Source organism: Suricata suricatta, chromosome 7 (assembly GCF_006229205.1).
Source record: "Suricata suricatta isolate VVHF042 chromosome 7, meerkat_22Aug2017_6uvM2_HiC, whole genome shotgun sequence".
Lineage (NCBI taxonomy): Eukaryota > Metazoa > Chordata > Mammalia > Carnivora > Herpestidae > Suricata > Suricata suricatta.
The window spans coordinates 35,011,698-35,039,084 of NC_043706.1; the positions used below are offsets into that span (position 1 = coordinate 35,011,698).

General features: G+C 53.3%; 1 protein-coding gene across 7 annotated transcripts in view; it reads right to left on the bottom strand.

Moving 5' to 3' along the window:
• Positions 1–9,113: 9,113 nt before the first annotated feature.
• The window catches only part of MDGA1 (MAM domain containing glycosylphosphatidylinositol anchor 1), a 58,709-nt gene continuing 40,435 nt past the window's right edge, over positions 9,114–27,387 (bottom strand). For 3 of the 7 annotated variants that reach the window (XM_029945165.1, XM_029945164.1, XM_029945159.1), the window contains exons 8-17: positions 25,183–25,479; positions 24,070–24,354; positions 22,226–22,377; positions 21,188–21,365; positions 20,914–20,937; positions 19,735–19,890; positions 19,021–19,155; positions 14,774–14,904; positions 14,456–14,564; positions 9,114–13,721 (exon numbers count right to left, since the gene is read on the bottom strand). In XM_029945165.1, the coding sequence (XP_029801025.1) occupies positions 13,630–13,721; positions 14,456–14,564; positions 14,774–14,904; positions 19,021–19,155; positions 19,735–19,890; positions 20,914–20,937; positions 21,188–21,365; positions 22,226–22,377; positions 24,070–24,354; positions 25,183–25,479 (1,559 nt within the window). In that variant the 3' untranslated portion in view covers positions 9,114–13,629. The remainder of the gene's footprint in view (positions 13,722–14,455; positions 14,565–14,773; positions 14,905–19,020; positions 19,156–19,734; positions 19,891–20,913; positions 20,938–21,187; positions 21,366–22,225; positions 22,378–24,069; positions 24,355–25,182; positions 25,480–27,387) is intronic. The other 4 variants (XM_029945160.1, XM_029945161.1, XM_029945163.1 and 1 more) reach the window with 4 other exon arrangements.

Genomic DNA, 27,387 nt, shown 5'->3' on the forward strand with positions numbered 1-27,387 from the left:
TAGGACCATCATCCAGAACAGCTTCATGGGTCTATCCATGTGCTTTCCCCCAGCACTGAGATCGGTTCCCAGGGTGAGCATCCAGAGAGACAGGCAGACCCCGGAGGAGTCGTATCACCTTCTTTTGGCTAAGGTGGTCACAAAACCTCCTGATTTCAGTAAGAGAGAAAAGAGATCCACCTTCTGAGGAGGGATGGCCAGGTTCTGGAAGAGCTAATATAGGACCAGGAGTATTACTGAGGCCAATTTTGGAAAACACAGTCTACCACATACTCCTCAACTCTTCGTTCATCCATTTATCAAACTCCTGTGGCATCTTCGCTGCATGCCAGGTACGGGGTGAGAACCATTCACACGGATTCTCTGCTTCCAAAGGGAATAAGCCAGCTGACTACCCTGAGGGCACGAGACTGACAGACAGCCTTTCTTCAGAGGGATCAGAAGGGGGTCCCTGGGGAGCGGCTGGTACCGCTGCCCATCACACCCAAGAACAAAAAGAATGAATGTTTCAGCAGGCAGGATTCTCATTAGAACCTAAGAAGGATTTTTCCAAGCCAAGATTTGTTTTGAGGGTCAGGCCCTCCCTTGCCATTGTCACTCTTCTCCCTTCTTTTTATACACCTGGGCTCAGAAGAAGTTGGGGGAGGGCGGAGCAGGGGGCCAACTCATGGCCCACGAAGTGCAATGTCCTCGGTGCTCTTTGCTTTTCAGTTTGGGTGCATGTCTGGGCAGAGCAGGTGCTCACAAAAGTTTGTTGGATTTGAATGTTTAGACTTGTGTTAATCTCCCACTAGGCCGTGAGCCGCCTGAAATCTGGGGCCTTGGCACCTGGCATAGTGCTTTCCACACAGTATGTATTTACACATGTTTGATGAATGCATTTGATGAATGAGTGAATAAGAACAGATATGAGATGCAATTGGCAATTGCATCTCATATCTGTTCTCACTTCCTTTAGATCTATCTCTATATATATCATATGTCTATCTATATCTATATTTATCTATATATCTATATGTCTATCTATCCCTATATAACTATCTATATGTCTATCTATATCTATATATCTTTTGCTCTTGAATCATATATATGTATATGTAAATGTATAGCTATACACACATACATACACACACACACACACACACACACACACACACACACACACACACATTATTATATAGCTAGACACATTGCAACCTAGAATAGAGCATGCATTTTCCAGCCTCTTTTGTAGCCAGGAGTGGCCATATAACTAAGTTCTGGCCAATGAGATGTGAACAAAAGTGGGAGGTATATAACTTCCAGACCGTATCTTTAAAAGATACCAGCTCTCTCTTGCCTTTCCCCTTTCCCTCCTGCTGAAATGTGAGGTGGTGGGGACATCTTGGAGCATGTGGACAGGATAACGGCCCAGGGGTGGAGAAGCAGCAAGCTAGAAGGATCTTGGGTCCCTGACATTCTAGCCCTTGACCACTTACATTCAGACTGTTACATGAAAAAGAAATAAATTTCTATTTAATTTAGCAACTGTTCTGTGGAGTTTCTATTAGAGTATCTGAACCTCTCTCCTACCAATACAGCAGGAAGGTGAATGCATACATGCATGAGTAAATTCAGAGTATGTGAATGATCAGTTGAGTGAATGTCTAAAGTGTTGCTATTACAGTGACAGCAAAAATCCCCCACAGTACCTCACCAAAAGAAGCTTTAACTGTTTCTATGACATTTATTTACTTGATGAGAGGTGTGGACAGGTGGTTTCAGGCTTGATTCAACAGCTCAGCGGTCATCAGGGACCCCAGACTCATTCCACCAGTTTTGTGCCACCATCTTCAGAATGCTGTTTTTATTCTTGGGCGTGGTGCCTTATGGTCACAAAATACCACCCACTATTCCAGCCATCACAGCCTCACGTAGGCATGCCCATAGACAGGAAGCAGGTAAGGGGCAGAGTGGTAAGGTAGGCTTATCCTCTTGCATTTCCTTCTCTCAACAGGAGGAAAAACTTTCTCCAAAGGCCCAAGCAGGGCTTTTTCTTATATCTTATTGGTCAAAAACTGGGTCACATGGGCCAACTCTAGCTTCAAGAGAGGCTGAGAAATGAGTGCCTCAGTTTTCCAAGGTGTATAGTGGGAAAGGGGCAAAAAAGAAGGGAGTGACTGTTGCATTAGTAACCAACAGTGTCTGCCACAGTGACCAAATGGGTGAATGAATAAATGAATGACTGAACACTAGATGGTAAAAATCTAACTATATCCTCTTCAGCCCTGGTAGCTGGGAGAACTCCCAGGGTCAGGATCCAGGAAGGATAGGCAGACGATGGAGGGAAAGGGATGCCTCGTCGGGCTTAGAAGCAAGGAGATCAGAGTTCCTGGGGTCAGGGTGGGTAGTGAGAGTGGATGTATACAGGATGCAAGGGTACCTGGAAACTGGGCAGGGGTGACTGGGCAGCAGTGGAGAAATGAGAAATTCACCTTGGCCTGCAGAGGATATGATTTTTAGAAAAGGGAACAGGGTTCAGTGAAGCCTAAGAACCTAGACAGAGACTGTGAGGATGGGTAAGGGTACTGGGTCCCAATTGTGGGCAGTGGCCTTCAGATTAAATGGTGTTAGAGGGGTGCCTGGGTGGCTCAGTTGGTTAAGCATCCGGCTTAGGCTCAGGTCATGATCTTACCGTTTGTGGAATTGAGCCCGCATTGGGCTCTGTGCTGACAGCTCAGAGCCTGGGGCCTGCTTCAGATTCTGTGTCTTCCTCTCTCTCTGGCCCTCCTTTGCTCGCTCTCTGCCCCTCTGTCTCAAAATAAAATAAAGACATAAAAAAAAATTTTTATGGTGTTATAGGCCTCCATCTCCGCTAACCCAAAGACACAAACAAAAAATAATTTTGGCTATTAGTGATGGTTCTTTAAGACCAATCCTTTATCCTAATAGCAAATAAAGCACAGAAAGTTGGAGTTCAAGGGCCCTAAGGAAACCATTCAATCCAACTCCTTTCATTTTGCAGATGAGAAGATCCAAGCCCACACACAGGAACAAAAGAAAGTCCCAGAACTTAGACCCCAGGACCCCAGTGTCTGCCCTTCCCATGGGACATTACACGATTTCTCATGATAGAGCCAGGCCTCCATGGACTCAAGACAGACAGCCTGGAGCTCCCCAGATCATTCCGGAACACTGTGGATACAGAGCTGAGCCCCCACCCCATTCTGCCAGGGCCTCCCCTGGCCCCATCACACAGGATGCAGAGGGTTGGGTGGGAATAACAGTCAGCCAGCAGGGAATGACCTGCCTGGTCACTGGCACAGTTCAAGCAGTTTGGCGGATACTATAGGGAGGACTCCAGTCGGCCATTGGAGGTGGCCAGAGGTTCCCTTCTAGGTCGAAACCCTTGGCAACATCTCCAAGCTGACGCAGTTCTCACTAGCCAGAAGGAGCTGGGCCCTGCTCAGGTCTGGAGGTAACGGACACCTCTGCCAGCCCTGGAGTCTGTTCCCATGACGACAGGTAGGTAAGAGACATCCATGGAGGCCTCTAAAGGTATGGCCCTGTGCCAAGCAGGCCCCAGGGGCAGGGGTGCAGTCCAGACCAGCAGAAGGGAGGGCACCAATTCCTCAGAGCCAGGCCTGCTCACCAGACGTTGGGGATCTGAACTGAGAGAAGAGGCCTGGACCCCCACCCCTCCCCTACCATCACCACTCCACAGGCCAAAAGTCACTAGAATGCAGCACACACCTCCTGCCAGTGTCCCCCAGGGAATTGCATCGAGGAACTTCTCTGCTCTTCAAATTTTAGACAAAGAAAAGGGCCTCAAATTCCCATCAAAGAGAGAGAGGAAAAGGAGACTTTCCACCCCCACAGCACCTCATCTTGTCCCTATCTCTGGACTCGGTAAAGGGAGCAAAGGGACATCTCTGCGACCCCACCTCGACCACCTCCACTTTCACTCCAGGAGAGGAGGTCTGGAGCTGGCCAGCGACCTTCTGGGCTGCCCCCCCCCCCCCCCCCCCCCCCCCCCCAGATTGGGAGGTATGGAGAGCGGACCCTCCTGCCCATCCTAGGAGCTTCCACCCCTCACCATCCAGGCCACACCATCCATTCTCTGCAGAGGGTGGGTCTCTCCTCCTCTGTCTTTGGCCCAGCCTCTGGTGATCAGGACACCCACCCGTCGCTGCCAAGACCCCTCTGCCTCTGGACTCAGCTCGCCCTTCTACCCCCACCCCCACCCCCGGCAGTCCCTCTCATCTCCCAGGCCTGCGCTGCTGGCGCTCTGCAGGCTGCCCGCCCCTGGGCGTGGAGCCCGGTACCCTCTTCCCTTAGCCGCTGGTCGCGCTCTGTGCCCACACCCGCCGCCTTGCCACCGGGCGCCTGGCCAGGACTCCCAGGGCTCAGGCTGCGCTCATTCCTGCCACCAGCAGGTGGGGCCCAATTCAGGGACCAGGGTGTGGAGAGACCAGATTGACCAGCTTTCCCAGCGGCTCCAGTGCTGGGGAGGAGGACAGAGACGGACAGAGGCTCAGTCCCACAAAAGGAAACAGCGCTATGTCACTCGGGTTTCCATTTCTTTTGGGGAGGGGGTCCCCTTTCTCTGCATTGCTTAGGAATACCTCAGTCCATTTCATGAAATCCCAGGGCTTGAAGGAATGTTCAAGTTCAAACCCCCCACCCCTCCCCCATTTCACAGGGAAATTGAGGCCCAGATGGGGCTGCTTATTCCAGGTCATAGCCAGAATTTGGGCCCAGGCATCCCTGTCTCTCCTTAGAGTGCTCTTTCCAAGGGGCTCCATCTCCCTGTCTTTCCACCTCTCCTCATCCCTTCTTTCTCTCTGCTGCTCACCAGTGAAAGCAGCGATCAGCAGAGGCCTGGAAGCTTCTAATCAAGAGTCTGAGTTTCCAAGGGGGTCATCTGCCTGATGGGGGGCAGGGGAGGGGGCGGATTGCGGAGGAGTTTGAAAAGGGCCCAACCACAGATCTAGCCCCTCCCCTCCAGACACTCCCACGGCACTGAAGACAGCCCTCCCACTTCCCACTAGGTGACACTTTCGCCCACACACTCACCTTGGCTGGAGTGAGGCCTCATTAAAATCATGAGAGGGAGGGAGACACCAGTGCTGCACAGGGCCTGCCAGTGACACAGGTGTCCCGTAGACGGCATGCACAAACATGCACACGAATGCAAGTACCCATGCGCGCTAGCGCCCCTCCCCACACGCACAGATGTCGGGCATGCCTCAGATGTTAGTATTTGTTGCCAGAAGTAGCGTTATTCTCCTTGGGATTTCTCTTCCTCACGCCTTGGCTTGATATCCCCACCTTCTCAACCCTGATCAATACGACCCAATTCTCCTTCTTCCTCCCAATTGTCTGAGTACTTTTATTTGAATAAATCAGCAGGAAAAGATTTCGAGGCCTAAGTTCAAAGCCCTTTCCCCATCTCTGTGATGTATGGTTATAAAAATAATGGTAAGAACAGAAAGTGACCTTTATTTCTAATCTGTAGTCCTTGATGACTTCTGGCTTTTCTTTTCTTGAGAAAATAGATTTTTCCCCTGGTTATTAAAAATAATACCTGTTCATATAAAAATATTCAAGCAATACAAAAAAATCTAAAAATGTGAGTCAGAAGCATCTGAAATTTCATCACTGAGATAACGACAGATAATCCAGTGAATATTCTTCTAGACTTAAAAAATGCACCCACTTATACACACAGATATTTTTATATAAAAAAATGAAATAGTACTAGGCATGGTTTTTTCTTCATCTGCCCTCTGTCTCAGCAATATATTATGGACATCTCTAAATGGCAGCAGAGACACCCAACTGTGTGGACATTTGGCACTCTCGGCCCCTCTGACTCATGTTTCACTCTTCTTCTCACTGCCTGGCAGAGAGGAGTTGATTGGTGGGTGGTTCTGGGGGGGTAGGGGTGGAGGACGGGGCACTAAGAGCAGGATTCCACCTAGGGCAGCATGTGTAGACGGAATGAGGCCTCGCAAAGTGCTGAGTCCACTCAGCGGAGCTCTGGCTGGGTCTCATGGGGCCTGAGGGAAATGGAAGGCTCAAAACATTTTTAAAGACCAAAAACTGCTAAAAAGACAGGGTGATGGATTCAGTGGTAAGATTTGCATTTGGGGGGCTTGCCAAGTTGACCTCAGAGCAGGGAGACATGCTGGGTGCTGACAGGGCCTCATGCTCAGGAAAGATGAATTTAGGGGGTTTGGGAAGCGGTATGGAGAGATGCTTCCACTCAGGGTTGGGGTGACTTCAAGGAGAAGAGTTTCGACTTTTTTCTTGGATTTATTTATACCCAACATCTTTCTAAAAAGGTGTTATAGTAGCTTTCCACAAAGGACATATGCAAAAAGGTCAGGCAGCTAGAAATAGAAAGTCAGGACCAGGAACAATTTCCATCTGAAGTGGAGGGCTGCACGGAAAAGGGCCCTGCTTCTCCCAGCCCCTGAGGATGAGCTGGTGAGAAAAGCAGAAGGACCCCAAATGGGGAGGAAGAAGAGACTGGGAGCTGGTTGACATGGATGGACGCAGCACCCAAAGCAAACCTCTAGCTTTGCCTCCAGGTTCTCCCCCTTCCTAAGTTTATGAGCTTGGGTAACAAGAGCATCTTTCTGAGCCTCAGTTTCCTCATCTCTAAACATAAATATATCTGCCTTATCTTAAGTTTAGGACAAGACACTACTCTGTAAGTTACCTGACCTACCCGTATAGTTTACACTAGGACCTGCCCTTGGATGGGGTCAATTTCCTAGTGCACACACTGCACAGCTGTGCCCCTGGGAATAATTGGTCCTCAGAAGAGAAGATGACAGAGGGGAGAACCAAGAAGTTACATTTATGGTGACTGCCAGCCACTGTCCCTCCAAAATGGGCCAACTCATAGCCTTTCTAGAAGCAGCAGGACTTAGGAAGTCATGTTTTATATGCGTGATTCCTCCTACCCAGCTCATTGGATCAGGGCTGACCCAAGGGTGGCCAGTCAACTGGTTGCCCAGTGATGCACATATAACTAGGGACAAAGTGGTGGGCCAGTCCAACCTGCCCTTTCTCTAGAGAGGCCGAGTCAGTGAATGGAAGTGAAGAGGAGCTGCCATTGGAAAGTTGTGAAGGACAGTTGGAGCTGGAGAGGCTAATGCTAGGAAAGTCAGGAGAGCAACCATGTAGGCCAAGTGGAAAATGAAGAAAGGAAAGTGGCTGCATCATGCCAGGATGCTTATCTATTGCTGTTGTAACAAACTACCCTCAACCTCAGGGGATTTAACTAATAATTATTTTATGTATATCCCTTGACTTTGTGAGTCAGGAATTTGGGCAAATCTTGTCTGGACAAGTCTTCTGTTTCATGTGGCATTGGCAAAGGTATTCAGCTGGTGGAAGGACCATTCTGAATGGTCCAAGGCAGCTCTGCTCCCATAGCTGGTGCTTTGAGGGGACATGGGGATGGCTGGAAGTCTGAGCTCCACTGGAGTGGTCCACTGGAGCCCTTCAGGTGGCCTCTCCAGCATGTTGGTCTCAGGGGAGTTGGACATCCCATGTGTTAGTTCAGGGCTCCCAGAGAGAATGTTTGAAGGGCCCTTAGCTGAAGCTTCAAAGCATCTTCATCTCAGAATGTCATATTCTAATGGCCAAATAAGTCACTAAGATGAATCTAGATTCAAGAAAAAGAGAATTAGACTTCTCCTTTATAGGTAGGCTAACAAAGGATCTGTGGCCATTGTTACAGGTGAAGGGCCATAAACTCCTAGATCTACCTTGAATCCAGAATGCCATCTGGTTTAAGAATCCCATCCCTCCCACATCTCTCATGTTTGGATTTCTGAGAATGGATTGTATATCCTTACAATAAGCCTTCTGTGCTTGAATGAGCTGGAGCAGGTCTCTCTTGGCTTGTAGACCATGAACCAATGTAACAAAGTAGTAGGTCCTAAGAAGGACCACATCCCAAGTGTTGCAGCAAAAAGTTACTGGAGATGTGATCTGATAAAGCTGGGGGAGGGAACTCCTAGTCTTATCACCTTTCTGAGCCTCAGTTTCCCCATCTGAAGCATGGAAATGAAACTATCTGCTCTACCTCCCTGAGTCATTGTAACCAAGTAATGTGAGACTCTTCCTGTCATTTGATTGATCTCACTGTAGTCTGTATCATGACACCCATGCCCTTGATTCGGGGTCACTGCACAAATGTACACAGGAAAGTGAATTTTCCTCATTACTGCCTGCCCCTGTGATTCAGGCAAGCTATTTCTCCTAGGGAAAACAGTGATAGATGGTTGAAATAAGTGACCTATAAGGACCCCACAGCTCTGAAATTCTAGGATTCTGGGAGGGGTGGGAAAAAGGACAATGTTGGTACAAAATGATTCGGGGGCAAGTGGGCAGGCAGCTCATCGGTGGTGAATGATGGAGACAGCCCCAGTTGGAGTGCTTAGTGGGGTTTATGGAGCCAGGAAGGAACCCAGAGATTGTGAGAGAAGAATTTTGAGGGGATTGTGTCAGGGTGCAGGGGAGAGATGGTGGGCTGGGGTGCTGAGAAGCAAAAAGCCAAGTTCATATAGTGGTTGACCAACTTTATTGCTCCTTCTTCATCTTTCTCCCTCTTCCTTGAGGCTTCTATAGTTTTTCATCCCTCTAGGCCTGTGCATGTTCTGTTCCCTCTGTTTGGAAGACACCCTCTGCATTGGTAGGCTAACCCCAATTATTCATTAGGTGTCTCCTAAAATGTGTCTTCTTTAGAGAAGTCACCCCTGAATCTCCAACCCAAGTAAAAACCTGCTCTTACAATCTTTCACAGCCTTAGCTGTACTCATAATGATATGCTTCCTGGTGTAATGATTAGCTTAGTGTCCATCTCCCCCACTTGGCAGGAGCTTCTACGAAGGTGGTATTTGGCTAGTATTTCTCGAAGGGATAAATGAAGGAGGACACGAAATTCATTGGGTTGGAGGTTAGCAGGCACCCACAGTCGAGGAGGCAGAACAGGATTTATGAGGGCAGGAGTCAAAGAGAAACTGTGGGGTGGGGGAACAGGAAAAGAACCCTGGAGCTCACTAGCGCCCCCTCCTGGCTCACCTGCCGCCCACACACACAGCCGGACCCAGAACACTAGAACACTGCAGCTTTATTTATTGAAACATTCGCGTCCGCAACTAGAGGTTACATTTGAGGGTCTTGGGGGTGAAAGGGGAACAAAGAGAGGGATGGAGGCTGGGGTGGAGACAGAGAGCAAGGCAAAGGGGTGAGGACGGGGTCGTGTGACTACAACCCCAATACCTTTCACCCATTAATGAGGGTCTCCTGTTGTGCTTTTACCTTGGTAGTGGGGTGAGCCTGGGCATGGAGGGGTTGGCTTTTCTCTCAAGTCTATGAGGCCTCAAGGCTGGAGAAGTCCCCTCCTTCCCCTGCCCCTTCTGGGTTGGGGATAAAGGCCTTGGTGGACTGGCCACCTGGGGCAGGAAGGGTGCTTGGAGGCCGCAGGGGCAGAGGACCCTGCAGAGTTGAGCTGAGATTGTGATTATGGGTGTGGCTGGTGGAGGATGGGGAGGTGCCAGGAGGGAGGGCACTTCTAGTGGAGCCCCTGGGAAAGAAGTGCAGGTGACATGAGGGAGGGTGACAGTGGGCAAGTGCCATCTCTCCGACCTCAGCTCTCTCACCTGTACAGTGTGGGCACTGGATTAAATGGTCTCTAAGGTCCTGTCCAGCTCTTAGGGTCCAGGGGTCCCCAGAAAGGAGAGGTCCTGTTACTCCAGAACACACCCTCAACCTATACACACACCTCACACACACATTCTTACGCACACCCCCACCCTCACTCTCACAGACTCACACCCTCACACACAGCACAGATTCAACAGAGAGGGGCATGCTGTCTTGCCTGTGAAAGTGAGGAGGGCTCCCCAGGACCCAGAACCTCAACCAGGGGCCCCACAGGGACTCCCCAGAGCAGGCTTATTCACCCCATTCCTTGGAACAGACCTTGAGTCCAGAGAGAAGAAAATACAAGAATTTGTATACTCTCGCCACTGCCCTCCTGGTCCTCAGGGGGGAAGTCCACAGGATGAGGACACCAGGACACACTGACCTTCATTCCGAGCCCAGGCTCATGTGAACGCAGAGGGCAGGGGAGGGGAAACAGTCCCTTCTGTCTGGGAGCCTGGGCAGTGGATAAAGCCAGTGTGGACAGAGGGAGACAGCTTCTACAGGGCACCCAAGCCTGATCTGGGGTGGGAGGGGCAGTAGCCTGGGATGAGGCCAGAATTGGGGACAGGGAGACAGCACCTCTCCTAGAGCAGGTGCCCAGTCACATCTGTACCAGTACCCAGAGATGGGGCAGTTTGGCTGCCAGGTAGGATGCAGTGGCCAGCAGTGTGACATCCTCGGGGCTGTAGCACAAGGCTTCCAAGGCTGGCTCCACCCCAGCTAGCCGTGGGACCTTGGGCCAGCCCCTTCACCCCTGCTCCTATCTCATTTACAAGATGAGGGGCTCAGACCTCTGAGAACCACCCTAGTGTCCTAGCCATTTGAGCCTGAGCCAGGGGCTTTCACCGAGCACAGGGAGAAAGGAGAATGAAAGGGAAAGAGGTGGTAGAATATCCCAGAGAAGGCAAGGTGGGAGGGGCATCTCAGGGGGTAGGGGTGTGGTCCGAAGGCTTAGCTGGGCACCCCAGGGGGGCTGTCTGTGGTCCCAGGGGGCAGGACAGCCAAGCTGAAACTTCCTCTCTCCTAACTGTACAGCACCTGGCCCTACAGGTCCCCCCAAAACATCAAATCAGGGGCAATAGGGGTGAACACACCCCAACACCATGAGAGCTGACTCCCTGTTTTAAGGCCACAAAATGCCTCAGCCGCCCTGACCCAGAGGGCGAGACTAACCCGGGGGGGGAGATGCACTGGATCCTGCCAGCCTGGTCTCCCCTGGGCTGGGGAGGTCTTCATGGGCCACCTACCAGCACAAAGACGCTGACATCCACGGTCACTCAAAGACACACATGGCACAGTGAAGCTGATACAGAGGTACAGACTCCCAGGCGCACGCAGATACACAAAGACAGTCCCTCCCGCAGACACCCCCACATGCACACACTGGCACACTCTAGGGACTCTTGTCACACACTAATGCTAGTATACACTGACACACACACTCCCTGCAGACCTGTCTGCACACACAGACACACACACACACCAGCCTCTCCTATCTACACATGAGGACCCAGGACCTCGGGGTCCCAAGGAGGAAGTGCCTGGCGCTTTTCATCTCTGGATCCATACCCACCCCAGCAAGGGCACAGAGGAAGCACCTGGCAGGTGATAGGCCAGTGGTTCCCACTCCCCGGTTCTCCTGAGGAGCTTTTCAACGTTTCTGATGCCAGGCTGCAACCAGTCCAATCCATCAGAACCTCTGTGGGCAGGGCTCAAGCATCAGTGCTCTCTGATTCTCTTCTGCAGCCACGGCTGGAAACCACGGATTTGTACCATCCATCCCACTGGGCAAAGCCCGCTGTAGCTTCCATAACAGGCCCACTTGTGCGGGGCGTGAGGTTGGGAGGGGGTTGGGAGAGAAGGTTGGAAGGCTCAGAGGAGGAGCTCACAGTCTAGTTGGGGCAGCAGACCCGGCACAGATGGGACAATTAAGGAACAATACCCAGCCGGCGTGATGGAAGTGTGTCCTGGGAACCTGGAGCCACTCGTTTCAGACCGAGGCCTTGGCTGGGCCGAGACGGCAGCCAGGCTGGTCAGGCATCGGAAGGCGCTGCTCCAGGCCTGGCCCGGCCACCCGCCAGCTGTTGGTGATGATGATCACAAGGGTCCTGGTGGGGCAGTGAGATGGCAGCCTGTGCTCTGGTTCCCTGCCTGCCTCTTGGCATTGCGGTGCTGCCTTTTCTCAGCAGCTGTCCCCGCAGAGTGCTCCAGGTGAGTCCCTGTGACACCTGCCCACCAAATGTGCTTGCATTTCAATAGGGTCATCTGTAAGCTCGTTGTCATTCAGAGGGAATGAAAGGTAGAAATCCGGGTGGTGGCAGGTACAGGAGGGCTGGAAGCTGGAAGCGGTATCCTTGGCCGGCCCCCTGCACACACTCGTGTCCCTCCTGAAAGGCCGTGCATGCTTGCGTCTGCTGAGACTCACTGAGACCAGGGTCAGACCCGGCCTCGCAGACAAATGTGTGTGCTTGCAAATGCAGACTCATACGTGCACACACTCCTGCCCAGAGATGTACCCACAGCGCTACACAGACACAGAGAGGCCCACGCACGTGCACATGTGTGCACACACAGCCGCACGTACACAAGCATGAAGACTCACCCTGGAAAGGGCTGGGCTTCATGGCTCCCATAGATAGCTGGTTGGGGCCTCAAGGGTGATGTTGAGGAGGACAGGTCTAGGGTCCACCATGCCCACCTAGGCTCCCAACCCAGAACCTGAGGATGGGGAGTCATTTCATGGATCAGGGCATGAGCTCAGCTCCCAGGCAACGTGAAGGCCAGCAAAGGCACCACCCCCTGCTGCAGCTGTACAACCACCCCCCCCTTCCCTGGCCCTGGGCAGGGCAGGGAACAGCCAACTAGACAGTGCTTTGCAGGGGCACCCTCTTTATACACCCCCTCCTATCCAGGGCACTCCTTCACGCTAAGTATATAAGAAATGAAATTTCCACTCTACTCCCAAATGCCATGGGTGCACAAACTCACAAAAGCAGGCTTTCTCCTCTGCACCGCTCAAAGTCAAGCCTCACCCCAGAAAAGAGTTGGCCTCCACCCCTCCTGGCTCCTCGGAGACGCAACCGGGGGCTGAGTTCAGGCCAGCTGACTAGGGTAGGGACTGTGCTCTCAGGAATCCAGCTCCTTGTGGGTAGGGTGGGGGTTGGAGGGGGTAGAAGGGATGGTGTCAGTCTTTAGACTGCCCAGGCCCAGGCCCCTGTGCTGGGTCCCTTCAAAGGGGTACAGCGAGGTGAGATATGATGTCCAAGGAACAGGTCAAGGGATCAGGGTGACCTGGGATCTCCACCTTCCAGCTCTCGCCCTGACAACAGAGGTGCGTGCAACAGGTGCCTCCCCTGCCTCGCCATCACCTGCACGGGGACATTCGCGGAGCTCACAAAGCACCCCCTGGCCTCCTTTGAGCCCGGCCTCCCCCATCCCGGGGAGTCCCAGAGTCCAGCCAAGGGCGGGGCTCCTGAGTCTGTTCCTCTGCAGGCTCCCTTCTGGTGAAGCCCCTGGGCTGGGGCTCAGCCTTGAGTGAGGAATGTGGGAAGGTCAGAAACACACCACAGGTGCAGGCGGACGAGGCCTACGTGGCGCCGAGGTCCCTGGGGTGGCGGACGCCATTCTGGCGACTCCCTTGTCTCCGCAGAAAAGAAGGTGCTGGCAGGTCGGATAGAAACTTGTGCTTTAATATATCTCTGTGTGTGTGAGTGTGAGTGTGAGCGTGTGTGTGTGTCGAACGACCGTCTCCAGGGCCTCAGCGCCGGGCCTCTGTCCTTGTTCTCTGCTCATCCTCGCAGCCAATGCTCCCTGGCGGGCCGGCCCTGCCCCTGGGCACCCCGGCTGGCGGGGGTCAGTCTTTGGTACGATGCGGACACTTTGGTGTGCCGGGGGCCGGGTGAGGGGGCCACGCAGCTCTCATCATCTCTGCAACACCAAGAGGAAGATGATCATGGGCCCCCAGAGCTGTGGGTGGGGCTGGCGGGGGGCTCCACTGCCCGGCATCACCACCACTGTGACAGGAGAGAAAAGGGAGACAGGCCAGGGCTCCGATCAGCTCGGCGGGGCAGGGAATAGCAGGCTGGCTTCTCTCTCTGGAGGACCTAACGGTAGGCCCTGCCCTCACTACACACAGACATACTTGTAAGCACAGCGGCCCAGTGGTGTGGGGTGGGGGTTAACTTTAAGCCTGCCAGGGTCCAAATCCTGGCTCTGCAGCTCACTAAGACACAGAATAATGCACTGACCTCAGTGGGCCTCGGTTTCCCCATCTGTAAAATGAGTCTAATAGTAAGTGCTACCCCAGAGGGCTGTCATCAGGGTTAAATGAGATCGGGATTATACAAGGCTTTGTACCTTGCCTGGTACCTGGTAATCACTCAGCAAATTCCAGCTGTTATAACTGCAGACACCTGGCCCTGGGGGTGGGGCACATGTTCACCTCTGCACCCACACATACACAGGAGGCACTCGGGCACGGTAAATAACTCAGTAAGTTCACAGGAGGGTGGAGTTTAGTCTTCTCATTGCCCCACATACGCCCTATAACCTGAGCCAATGTGGAGCCCAGGGTGGGCACCAAACACACCAGCACCTGTTATAGTCGCTGACACATGCATCCTGCCACTGAGTCACTCTGAACCCCCATTCAGACACTGACCACTGACACCTCCTCCTACCACGGACAGGTGCCTCCCCACACAGCTCCCCCATATATCCAGCTTCCCCCGCCTGTCCCAGGTGGCACCTTTGTTGGGATCCATCTGCTTCCGGGGACACTCTCCCTTCTTCAGTGTGACGTCATCTATGGCAATATCCCCCAGGTAGCCAGAGCCTCGAACCCCCTCAAAAATAATCTGGGGTGGGGTCAGAGAGCAGGGATTAGGGGTCTTCTGCCAGACAGAGCCCCCAATCCCTTCCCCTCAGTCCACTCAGAAGCCCCCACACCCTGCCTGAGTTTCTCCCCAGCTTCCCAGAAAGAGCCTGGAGTCTTCCTAAGTGCTCCTTGGCCAGAGCAACGGCTGAGGGCAGGGGAGCCTGGGGGCCCTCGTGCCCGGTGACTCACCTGGAACGGCCCGCTGGGGTTGATAGGCACATGGGCTTGCTGCCACACATTGCCCTTATTGCCACTGAGGGACCAGGCGTGCGTGTCCATGGCCCCTTTGTTCCGGGACCGCACCAGGAGGTTGAGGGAGCCTGTGGTGGGTGTGAAGAGAGGCAGGCTGTGAGGTCTGGACAAGGGCACCCCTACCCTTCCACATTCCCCAAACCCTCCTCTCCGCCACTGCCCGCAGCACCATCCCAGACTGGCTTGCTGTCCCATTATCCCGGGGGTGGGACACCCACACGGGAAAGAGAAGACAGCAGCAGGGCTTCAATTCATTGGGACAATGAGCTGTCAGCACAGAGCCTGATGTGGGGCCTGAACCCACAAACCGTGAGATCATGACCTGAGCCGAAGTCGGATGTCTAACAGACTGAGCCACCCAGGCGCCCCTCTTCCCTTCCTTTCTAATCAGCTAATCCTCTTCCACCCCAGCGTGCACGCATACGCATGCACATGCACGCACACACACGCACACACACATACACACACACACAACATACACCTTCCTCCTTAAACCGTGGAGCTATCCCAGGGCAGCGAGGCCTACGACTGAGCACAGAGCAGGATTCCCAAAGCACACAGTGCATACTCGAGGCAGGACATGATACATGAGAGGATTCCTGGAGGCACAAGGATGGACTTTAAAAATTTCAATATTTATATGTATGTTTTAAGAAATGAATAAAGCTAGTCCTTCAAACTCATGGTTTCTCTAATATTGATGCTTAGGACAAAGCTTCAAGAAAAGAGTGAGTTGCCTTAAAGAGAGATGTTAGGATTTATGCTACAGCCATGGTAAATATAGTAAAAGTGAAATTTTGAGGGCATTAGCCTGAGGGCCTGAGTCCCTGTGCCCACAGCCACAGGGGTCTGCAATCCTGGAGGTGCTGGGAGCCCTGAAAAAGAAGGAGGGAACCATGGCTTGGCTAAGAGCACCCAGGCAACATCATGCCCCTTCCCGGCTCTTCCGGCCCACCTCAAGCCCCCACTGATGTGAAAGGCCTGGCTCAGAGGGAAGGGAAATCAATCTTAGACAGTGCCCAGTGGCTGGCATTTCCATGGCGCTGCCCACAAACAAAGGCACACCATCTGTGACGCCAGATAGACAGACCCCCCGTGGGGGAGAGCCACCAAATGTTACCTGCCTGAGATGAAAGGAGTTGGCTAAGACTGAGGAGAGCCAGTGAGACACAAGGTCTGGGGACAGCTGGTGCCCAGAGCTGCCAGGTGTATTGGAGAGGAGGGAAGAGGAGGGAACCGGATAGCAAGAAACACCCCCGTCCCCAGCAGCAGAGCTAGGCTGGGTGGGGGCCCACCCAGATGCGGCCACGAGAGGCCTACAGCCAGCTCCCAGTGGGCCAGGAGGGGCCACACACTTCTGCAGGCCCAAGCCCCCGATACCTTGCAGGCTCCTCACCAGCCCCAAGATGGCCTTTCTCTCTTCCCTGTCCTAGAGCTCTTCCCTCTGTTCCTGTCCCCCTCAGTGCCCACCTTTTCTTCTTCCTCGACCACCCTGCCCCAAGGACACTAACAGGGAACCCCTCCTTTTACTACCTAAACAAAAATTGAGTTTCCATCCTTGTTCCTGAACACCCCGTCATCTCCAGGGTCTCCCCTGCTTGGGGGCTTCCAGACCACCTTTCAAAGGGATCAGCCAGGGCCCAAGATCTTCCACTGCCCTTAAGAGTGGGCCTGCTCACTACTTTCTTCCCTATCTTCCGTGCCCCCTGCAATGCCAAAGTGGACACGCTGGAGCCTGGACAAACCCCAGCTTTCCAGCCTCTGGGCCTTGGATGGGGCTTCTCCAACTGCCTGAGACTCCCTTCCGACCACATTACCCTGGCCACATCCTTCTTGCTAAACAAGGCCTCTTTGAAATGTCATCTCCTCCAAGAAGCCTTCCTAGGCTTGAGCTGGGAGCCCTCTATGCGTCCCGTGAATCCTGGGTCCCTAAACTTCAGCCCTCCAGGCCCAGACCACTCTCTGCTCTGCGGTGTGATAGTTATTGGGATTCACATCTCCTCCCCATTTGACTCTTTGAGGGAAAGTCTGCACCAACTGGTACTGGTTCTCAATAATTAAATGCTGACTGAAGAACCTTTCATGACTGTCCTCACAACTGAAAAAGGACTTCCACAGAGCCTCATGGTTAGAAGTCACTTTGGGGTTCATAAATCTCAGACTCCCTCCCATTCAGTCATTCAACTAATTAAACACCACTGTGTGCCACGCACTGTTCTAGACACTAGAGATACATCAGGGAATAAGACAAAGACCCTGCCTTCTGGGACATTCTATTGGTGATGAGCATGATAGATATAGTAATCCAGGGAAAGGAATAATGAGGTATTTTCGTTGGGGCTTTCAGGAACCTTTCTGAGGAGAGGAGACCTGAATGAGGGGAGAAGAATGTTCCAGTCCAGGGAACATCATGAGCAAAGTCCTCTAAGGCAACAACCTGCCCTGCGTACTTAAAGGAAAGCAAGGAGCCCAGTGTGTTCAAACTGAGTAGGAGCCAAAGGGGAAAGTGCCAGAAAGTGAGGTCAGAGAAATAGGGCCCGAATCAGGTATTGGAAGCCTAGAGGAGATGGTGATGAAGCGGGCAGAGCAGGGGAGTAACATGATGTGGGACAGGGGGCCCCTCCCCGGCATCCCTACTGGAGAGTCCTCCTGTCCAGATCTGATGCTTATGAGGTCTTCCTCAGGTAGAATTCCGATCTGCCTCTGGGAAGCTTTTGCTGACTGGGGCTTGTTCTGCTTCCTGGGGAAACACTGAGCACGTTGGAGCGCAGACTGCTTCCTCCGGGCAGCAGTTCTCTGCTCTCAGGCCCCAGGCATCCCAGCTCACAAGGCCTGATTGGGGCCCTCCTCTTGGCTGCCAGGCAGGGCAGGACTGGTCACCCAACCCACAGGAATCTTCTCACAAAGTGCAATGGTCTGGAGGCCCCAGCGGAGCAGAACTTTCCATTGCACCCCATTCTGGCTCATCAGCTCAGCTTGACCCACTACTTTAGCTGTGGAGACTTGTCCATAAAGAACCATTATGTCTACTCTTGCTTAAAGTTGCTCCCTCTACTGTGCAACTCCCTGTGGTCTGATAAGGCATGATCCCCAAGATGTACAGCTCAGAGGGAGAAGCAAGGCACAGAATGGTGGGTGTACAAGGGGGCAAAATAGAACATACGTCTACTAGCTTCTATATGCATAAAGTGTTTCTGGAAACTTGCCCCAGTCTAAGTGCAGTGATTGCCTGTGGGGAAGGGCTCTAGGGAGCAGGAGGACTGGGATCTCTCATTAGGTACCTTTTGTACCTTGTGACCCATGCAAAATACATAGCCTGTCCCGTACATAAGTGAACAAATAAATTAAAATGTTAAAAGCTGTCACCTCCTCAGCAGAGTGTTCCATAACTAAGCCCCTGTGGTCGGTCCCTGTTACCAGCGGTCTTGGCCCGTCTTGCCGTGGACGTGCGTCACAGTGGTCACTCAATCTTATCTGCTGCAATTAGCTGTTTAATGCCTGTCTCTCCTACTCGACTGTAGGTCCCAGGAGGATGGGAACTGGGCGGGCCTGTTCCCTAGCACCTGACGCCTGGTCCAGAGCAGGAGCTAACACCCGGGAATGATGAGTTCATTGATTAATGTGACTCTCCTACTCTCTCTTCCCAAAGGGCAGATGTATGCCCACACTTAGCAAGCAGGACTTCCCTTTACTGCTCACGAAGCAGCCCCTTCCCAACCCTGTGTTTAGGGCTTGGGGGAGGAAGACAACTCGGGGTGCTGTGTGATCTTGGGGAAAATGCTTAACCTCTCTGAGTTATATGGTAACACCGCCCTCACCTGTTGGCTGTAAGAGATAATGAGACCATGGAGACAGAGCTCCCAGGATGTCACCTGGCACCTGGCAGGCACTCAATACATGCTACCTCTTACCTGTTTCCCCATATCCTCCAAGACTTGCATGTTGTCTGGCTGGGGCCATTTTCTTTGCACCCTCAGGAACCCTCCATCATCTCAAAACCTCAGAAGGCTGGTTCTGGCTTCCTCCCTTGCCCAGATTTTGCCCACACCCCCTCCAAGGATACGTGACTGAGCCAAGCTGCAAAGCCCAGGCCTCAGATGGGCCATCACCCAGCCTCCCCTGGACTCCCTCTCTCCTCCCAGGTCCAGCAATACTTGGGCAGACCACCGGGTGCCCCGACTCACCGATGTGCTTCCCGTACATGTGGTAGAAAAAGGAGACGCAGTAGAACTTAGCACTGGCATTGTACAAGGGACTCACCAAACGGGCTCGGTCCCCCAGCTCCCGGGGCCTTGATGTCTCAATGAACATGTAGTAGCCTGTTGGGGAGGGGGAGATGCACCAACCAACCACCTCTGCCCCGCCCCACACAGGCCTCTTTCCCTCTGATTCCTTCACTGCCCTAACTTCATCTGATCCCCAGCTGCCTCACCCATCGCACCTTGTCCCTCCTGCCTCACAGCTCAGCACCGGAGTCTGGGCCAGTTCTGAGCTCCACTTTCTCTTGCTGATCCCCGTGAAGACAGAGTTGGGTCTCTCCCTTAAGTTAGGGTTCCTTGAGGCAGGGCTGTGTCTCCCCTGAGATTGGGGCTCCCTGAGGGCAGGGCTGTGTCTCCCCCTCAGACTGGGGCTCCCTGAGAGCGGGGCTGTGTCTCCCCCTCAGACTGGGGCTCCCTGAGGGCCAGGGCTATGTCTCCCCCCTCAGACTGGGGCTCCCTGAGGGCCAGGGCTATGTCTCCCCCCCTCAGACTGGGGCTCCCTGAGGGCAGGGCTGTGTCTCCCCTGAGATTGGGGCTCCCTGAGGGCAGGGCTGTGTCTCCCCCCTCAGACTCAGGTCCCTGGCACTAGACCCGTCTCTAAAGCTGTCCTTCATCCCTTGCAACAGGCCATGTCCTCACCCTCAGGGGTGCCGCTGATATCAGTGGGGGGACCGGTGTTGGGGGAGCGCTTGGGATTCTGGGTGAGGGCGTTCTGCCGTGTCCAATCAAAGTTGTCTGTCAGGTCCTGGGTGTAGCCACAGATCTTCTCATCTTCAAAGTGGCAGGTGTTGTCTGCTTTGGGGTGAGGGTGGGGATGAGACCAAGAGGGTCAGGCTCCTCGGGTCCCCTGGTCCAGCTCTGCCCTCCCTGGCTGCCCCGAGGCAGACCCCACGCACCCAGACAGTGGGCCCAGGATCTCGGGGCTTGAGAAACCGGCCAACCAGGCCCCTGACACATTCATTCCCAGAACAGAACTTCCTAACCTTTGTGCCCCACAGACCCTCTGTCATCGAGTAAAGGCTAAAGACTCCATCTCAGAACAATAAGTTTAGATGCATATAATGAAATACACAAGGTTACAAAGGAAATCAATTATGTTGAGATACAGCTGTCAAAATATTTAAAAAACAAATTTGTAATATAATAATTAGTGGGCTTCTTTATTATCTAATTAAATAACAAGATCTAGTGTTGGGTCTAATAACTGCTGTGATTTTGAAGTTCTCATGAATGTTAACGGTATTTAGAAATAGCTGCAACAACTTTAAGGTGATGTGAAAGCATCAGGTTTGTACTGATGACAAAGTCACAGGTAGCGATGTTACTACTGCGCTTTGTCGCCTACATTCATCACTGAAGGAGATGTTAAACTTCTGCTAGAAGTCAGGGAAAATAAAGAAGTGATTGTATGTCCTTCCATGTTCCAGGGTCACAGACCCCCGTGAACTCTATCAATACACAGATCCTTTGTGGGAAATTGGTTTTATGAGTCTCAGATTACGTACCCCTGTCAGAGAGAGCAGAGGACATGGATTAGCCTGAAATCTGTTTTTCTTTTAAGGACTGTGAATGGTACTGACTGAGGAGGAAAGGCCCTGAGCTTGAGACATCTCCACTCCTGCCCCCCCACCCCTGCACCAGTAAGCACAGAATAAATCCTGGGTGCCCATGTCTCCAAGCCCAGCCCTGTTCCCTTGGCTTTTCCTTCCAGCTGCTGGCCTCCACCCATTTTCTGAGTATCTCTCAGGGTCCTTTCCTCCCACGCCGGGAGTCTTTGTATCCCCAAAGGGAAGGAGAAGTGGGAGGGAGGTGTCTCACCTGACAGGTTGGGAGAGTTGATGGCTAAGAAAGAAAGTAGGAAAATCAAGTCAGAACTAAGGTGTGGGACCGCACAGAAGGGTGCCCAGGCTTGGGACTAGGAGACAGGGTTCCTGAAACAAGGACTGGGGGCCAGAGGGATCCAGGCTGCAGTGACAGAGTAGAACCCTGCACAGTAGGGGGAGCCGGGCTCTGGACCCATGTGGGGAAGTTGGAAGGGATCCCCAGGGTATGAGCTGAGCCCACCCTTACCACCACCACCATCACCACCTACGTTCTGTGTAGTGGATGATGCGGGAGGCCATGTCACCCGCCCCGAAGGTGGTGTAGGGCGTGAGGCGGACCTCGTAGCTGTGGGGCACACGGAGGTCAGTCAGAATGTACTCCAGCAGCTGCCCCTTCTCCACGCGCCGCACTGGGATGGCCTTCACCATGGCGTTGTGCTGATTCAACTGTAGATACAGGGAGTTCCCAGATGCCCAGCAGGCCACACCCTCCACCAGAGCACCAGCCCGGGCCCTGGCGAGACTTGGAGGGTGGGGTGGGGGAGCAGTGTCAGGGTGTAGAAGGAATAAAGGACTAAGAACACAGACCCTCAGTTTCCCCATCTGTGAGATGGGGCAATCACTCCTTCCATGCCTGCCTCTAGGGCTGTCTTAGTAAATGATAGCAACATGTATTGAACAACAAATGTGTGCTGGACATTGTTCAGAGTAATTTGCCATTATTAACCCATTTACTCCTTAAAATAACAATCTTATGAGGTGGTACATTATAATTATTCCTATTTTACAGATAAAAAGTCTGAGGCCAAACAGATGTAGTTTGCCCTAGCTCATACAGAGCTGGATTTTAGCCTAAGCGATCTTTCCCAGAGTCACACTTTTACCCTCCACACCTAATACACCTAATGCCACTTGAGCAGAACTATACAGAATTAGACTACACAAAAGATCAGTATAGCTTTGGCCTTGCATTCTAGAGATCCTGTGGATGAGACTGACCCCACACCCCACCTGAAACTGCTGACCAGAGAGTAGATTCTATGTTCTGGGAACAAAGCTGGTGGCTCTACCCTTTGTCCTGTCTGAATCCAGCAGACCCAGCCCAATTCTCAAGACTGTGCCCAGAGCATGGGTCCAGAGGGGGCAGGTCCCTAGAGCCTCCCAGTTTCTGCTGCTGTGTCCAGAACACTTTCTAGACCTGAAGACTTGTCTATAAGAGGGCGAAGCTCTGCCTCCAATCCCCTCCCATGACTTATGGACATTCCCAGGGTCAGCTTCCACCCGGGCCCCTGTCCCGCTTGGCCCACCTGGCGGACACTGAGTCTGTAGTTGAGCAGGGGGTCAACAGCGTCAGGCTCCCTCTGGGTCCACTGCAGCACATAGGAGTAGTTCTTGGACAGCTTGTGGCTGCGGGTGGGGTTGGGGGTGTCGAAGTAAAACTCCGGGCTGTAGGCTTTGGCTAAGAGGGTGGGGAGGGGGGCATGGGGCCGGGGAAGGTAGGGGATGGGGAGAGACACAAAGAGAGGGAGCACCGGAAAGGGAGACAGAAGAAGAGCAGAGAGAGGGGAGACAAAGAAAAGGGGATGTAGTGACAAGAGGAGACGGTGGGAGAGGAGGATTGGGAAAATGAGGTACAGTAGGAGGGAAGATGGGAAATGGAGAAAAGAAAGATTGGAAATTTCAAGAGGTGGTATTGGTGAGAACAGAGAGGAAAGGCCAAGGAAAAACCAGAGAAAAGAGAAATTTGGGAGGATACGAGGGAGGAATATTAGAGAAGACACAGGGAAAGAGAATGGGGAAAAAGACACAAAGAAGGGTAAGGATATTGAGGTACAAGGAAGAGAAGAGAAAGGAGAAGGATAGAGAGAAACAAAAAGGTGGGGAGACAGGGAAAGCGTGGGAGAACAGGGGAGAGGGGAAGGAGGTGGGAAATGTCACAGGGGCCTCTGGCTGGCAGGGCTGGGTGGGGTGGGGAAGGGCTAGGAAGTGACCTGCGGCCCTGTCCCCCTGCTGCTGGGTGAGGAAATCCAAACAAGGGCTAAAGGGGCACCCAGTCAGTCGGGGCTGTTGAAAGAGCTGGGTAGAAGAGGAACAGGCACATCCATGGCTCTCCTCCTGGGGTGCTGCCACCAGCTCTAGCGGCAGGGAACCAACTCTCCCTCATGAAGAGAGAGGGGGGATCAGCAACTCCTTTGGCCCCTATGCATTCCCCTCGGCCCTCACCACGGCCCTGACTCACCCAGGCCCGCCTGCAGCCCCAAACAGCCCACCCGGGAGTGACTTGATGCCGAGACGGTCTGAGAGAGATTTCTGGGCACCGAGGGGCCTGAATCTCTGGGGCGACAGCTCAGGAAATGTGTGCTGGTTGGACTCAAGCCACCCACGACGTTCCAGAGAGACTGCTGAGGGTCGTCTTCTCTCCTCTAAGCTACAGCTCAGGCCCTTCATATTGGGCCTGCGGTCACGAAAAGAGGGGGTCCTCCATCCGCAGCCTCTGGGGCTACCGACAAAAGAGGAGGGGCTTGAAATGTGACGGATGGGATAGGGCGGTGCCCAGGACTTGAGTGGGCGGGCTTACACCTGGTGTGGGAGGGGCTGGGGCGTACCTGCTACCAAAAAAAAGGGGGGGGGGCAAGAAATGGAGAGCTAGGATTGGACGAGACTAGAAGGGGTGGAGCCTATGCGTCCGGCAACTGGGGCCCCGGAGCGATGTGGATGGGTCTTTAGAGAGAAGGGCCCAAACTCGATGCTCCAGGGGCTGGAGGGGCGAAGCCTAAGCCCGGGGAAGGAGGGGTTTGAAAGAGGCAGGGCTGGTCCGAGGCCAAGGAACGGGGTTAAACTGAAACGGGTGGGGCTTAGGGCACGTACAAGCCGACCTTGAGAAGGTCTACACCTGAGAGAGCGTGGGTGAAGGGAAATAGCCTTCTGGAGGGAACCTGGCTGTAAACGACGTTATTTATGATTAGGTCCGGGCGGCATGGGCGGGGTCTAGACCTGGCATGGGCGGGTCTTGGAAAGGCAGGGGCTTAAACCCAGTACTGGCAACTGGAAAGGGGCGGGACCCAGGCCGGGAGTGGGCGGGGCTGGAGTTGGGGCGGAGCCTGGTCCCAGGAGGACGCTGTTGGGTGGGGCGGGACCCAGGGACGCTCACCCGAAACCTGAAAGAGGCAGGTGGCCGAGCCCACGTCATTGGAGATGCTGCACTCGTAGCTGCCGCTGCTGTCGCGGGTGACGGCGTCGAGGCGCAGTTCGGAGTGGTCGGGAGCCTCGGCGGCGACGGGGACAGCAGGCGGCGGAGGCAGCAGCTGCCCTTTGAAGCGCCACACCGCCGAGGCGATACGCTGGGGGCTGCCTCGGAGCAGCGAGCAGCGCAGCAGCACGGGCCGGCCCAGCGCCTGGCGCACATCCTGGGAGCTGGGCTCCACCTCCGGCGGGACTGAGGGCGGGGGCGGCGGTCAGCGGGGCCGAGTGGGGTTTGAGGGGCGGCCCCATTGAAGGCGACGCACTCGACCCTGCTCCCGCACCCCGCAGCCTGGAAGGGTCTCAGAGCGGATACACGCTCGCAACATACACAGTGGCCACGCTCATAACTCCCTGATCTGCAGGTACCCACCCCCTCCCGGCCATTTTCTCCAGCCATGCTTCCCAGTCTGGGCCTTCAGTCCTGCCTCAAGGGGTCCCCTCACCCCGCCATGTAGTGAAAAGCAGCATAACGTCGGGGTTTAGAACATGATCCCCGGAGCTGGTTGCCTTAGGTTCAAATCTCAGCCCTGCCTCAAACTAGCTAGTGAGATGTTAGGCAAGTTACTTATCCTGGGTCTTGGTTTCTCTATGTGTAAAACTAGGGAATGATAGAATCTATTTACAGGGCCATGGAGGGTTACAGAAGTTCATGCATTAAAGTGCTCTTAGAACAGTGCTTGCACAAGGTGAGTTAACTCTCATCATTATAGTGTCAGACACAAAGTGCTCCCTTGAAGGTCTTTCAAACTCCCATTTCTACCTGTTAAAATCAGTTATTTCTCTGCTTACTGGGTCCCTGGGAATGAAGATGGGAGTGGGGGGCACTTGGTATGGGAGGTGTGGCAAGGGCCACAGACCTCCCACTTTAGAACACGGGGGTGGCAAGGTTTTAGGGGTGTCCGCAGTACTTGGAGGGGGTTGGCTGGAGTGTACGAAGGGGTGAAGAAGGGGGCAGGCCAGGCAGGCTGCGAACCGGGAGGGACAGCTCAGATGGTGGTCCAGGTGGGGCGATGGGACTCACACTGCACGTTCAGCTGCACCTGGGCCTCGCGGGGGCGCACGTTGAAGCCATTGTACCGAGCCGTCTGGCAGCGGTAGGTCCCACTCATGTCGCGGCTCACGTGCTCCAGCCGCAGCTTCCCGTCAGGGGTCTCCTCCAGGGGCAGCCCCGAGGGCAGCAACGCTGCCTCCTTGTCCACGCGGGACCAGAGCACTGGCGGCCGCGGCTTGCCTCGAACCTCACACTGCAGCTCAGCGGGTGAGCCCTCCCGCACTGTCACCACGGCCCTGCCCTTGGGCACGCTGATGGTGGGCGGCACTGCGGTGGGGAAGCGGGTAGGAGCAAGGTTAGAGCTCCCCGCTAGCCTCTGCTCCGAGGCCTCTGCTTCCCTCCCCCTTGGTTTGAGCCCCCCTTCTGCATCCCAGATGTCCCAAAGATCCCTTGGTATCTCCAAAATGCAACTCACCTCCCCCAATACTCACCTCCTCCACCCCCGAGGGTCTCTACCTCGGGCTCTCACAACTCAGATAGAGAGCTGAGGTCATCCTGGCCTATTCCTTCTTTCCCTTTACAACAAAAGGGGGTTCCACTTTTTAAACAGTTCTACCAAATGACTTCTTCCCTCAACCCCCTCTCTCCTGCCCACTGGCCCTGCTCTAATTCAAGCTTCCACCTTGTCTTCTGGAGTGTTATTACAGATCGCTGGTCTGTCCTCCAACATCCTTACCCCTTCTCCCAAAGTATTAGACTATCTGGAGTTGAGCAGGGCAGCAGCCAGAATAACCATGATGTGCCCGAACCCGCTAGCTATGGCCATGTGGCCAAATTCTGGTCAATGGGATGTGACAGAAAATAAAGGTCTTTAAAGGGAGAGGCTGTGCCCCTCTTCTCTCCCTTTTTCTTGCAGGCTGGAATGCAGATGGATGGCTACAGCTGGAACTGCCCCTGTGGACAAGGTGATAGCAAGACAAGATGGAGCCTGGGGCGCCAAGGTGGAGCAGAGCCACTATTCCAGCCCAGACTGTTCCCTTTTACGAGAAAAAATAATACACATCTACTGCATTTAAGCCACTAGTAGCATTTCTGGATGTTTCTGTTATAGCCAAACCTAATCCAACCCAACACATCACCCAACTGGAGAGTCTTTTAAAGACTTCCATGGGTCCCATCCCACATCACATCCACCAAATTAAAATGTCCGACATTAAATATGAATTATAAATAACTCTACAAGGCAAGTTGAGGCCCAATTATCTAGTTAGCATAATTTATAGTCTGTGAACATGTATACATGTATTGGCTTTAACTTTACCATTTTCTCTTTGCATTTTGGAGCCAATTAATTTATTTTTCCAGGTCTAAATCATTTCCACAGGCCCTTAGAAAGCTTCCATGCCATAGGCATCAGGCTGATGAGCCAAATGGAGGAAATGGCCCTGTACCCCATCAATTTCTCTGCTTCTAAATCATCCCAGCTCCCCAACCTTCTGTGCCCTCACAGGCTAACGGGCTGCTGTCTCCCCCCGTTGAGGATGCAGCGCCCTCAGGTTAAAGCTCAAACTCATTGGGCCTGCAAACCCAGGGGTCTTGTTCCAATCTCTGGCATCCCCACCTCCTCTTCCCTCTCATCCTGTGTCCCAGCTGTAGGATCCACTTGTAAGGGACAAGTATTCTCCCTGTGCCAAAGTCAGGATTGGAAAAGGCCACCAGGGCCATCTGGTCCAGTGTCTCACAGAGGAGAAACTAAGGCCCAGAGAGTTAAAGAGGCTTAGCCTAAGTCAGCCAGCTCCTCAATGCAAGGGGGTAGGGGGTAGAAGTAAGATTCTAGAAACTCTCTCCAAAATCATCCCTTCCAAACTTCTGTCATGCATAAAATGTAAACCCTTTAGGCGCGGCTCTAAAGTCAGACTGCTGGAGTTTGAATCCTGGCTACACCGCTTACTGTTTGGTACCTTAGGTAAGTTTCTTAAACTCCCTGAGCCTGTTTCTTCATCTCTAAAAACTGACGATAAACTATCCCATAAGGTAAACCATGAAGGTGAATGACATAAATATGAAATCATCAGAACACATAGGAAACACTCAATAAATGTTAGTCATTATTTCATTATTCTTATTTATTATTATTGGAATAAAGACCCAAATCCCTGCATAATCTTGCCCCTGCTTACCCCTCCACTCTCACATCTCACTCCATTCTCCCAGTCCCAATCTCCCCTTCAGCGC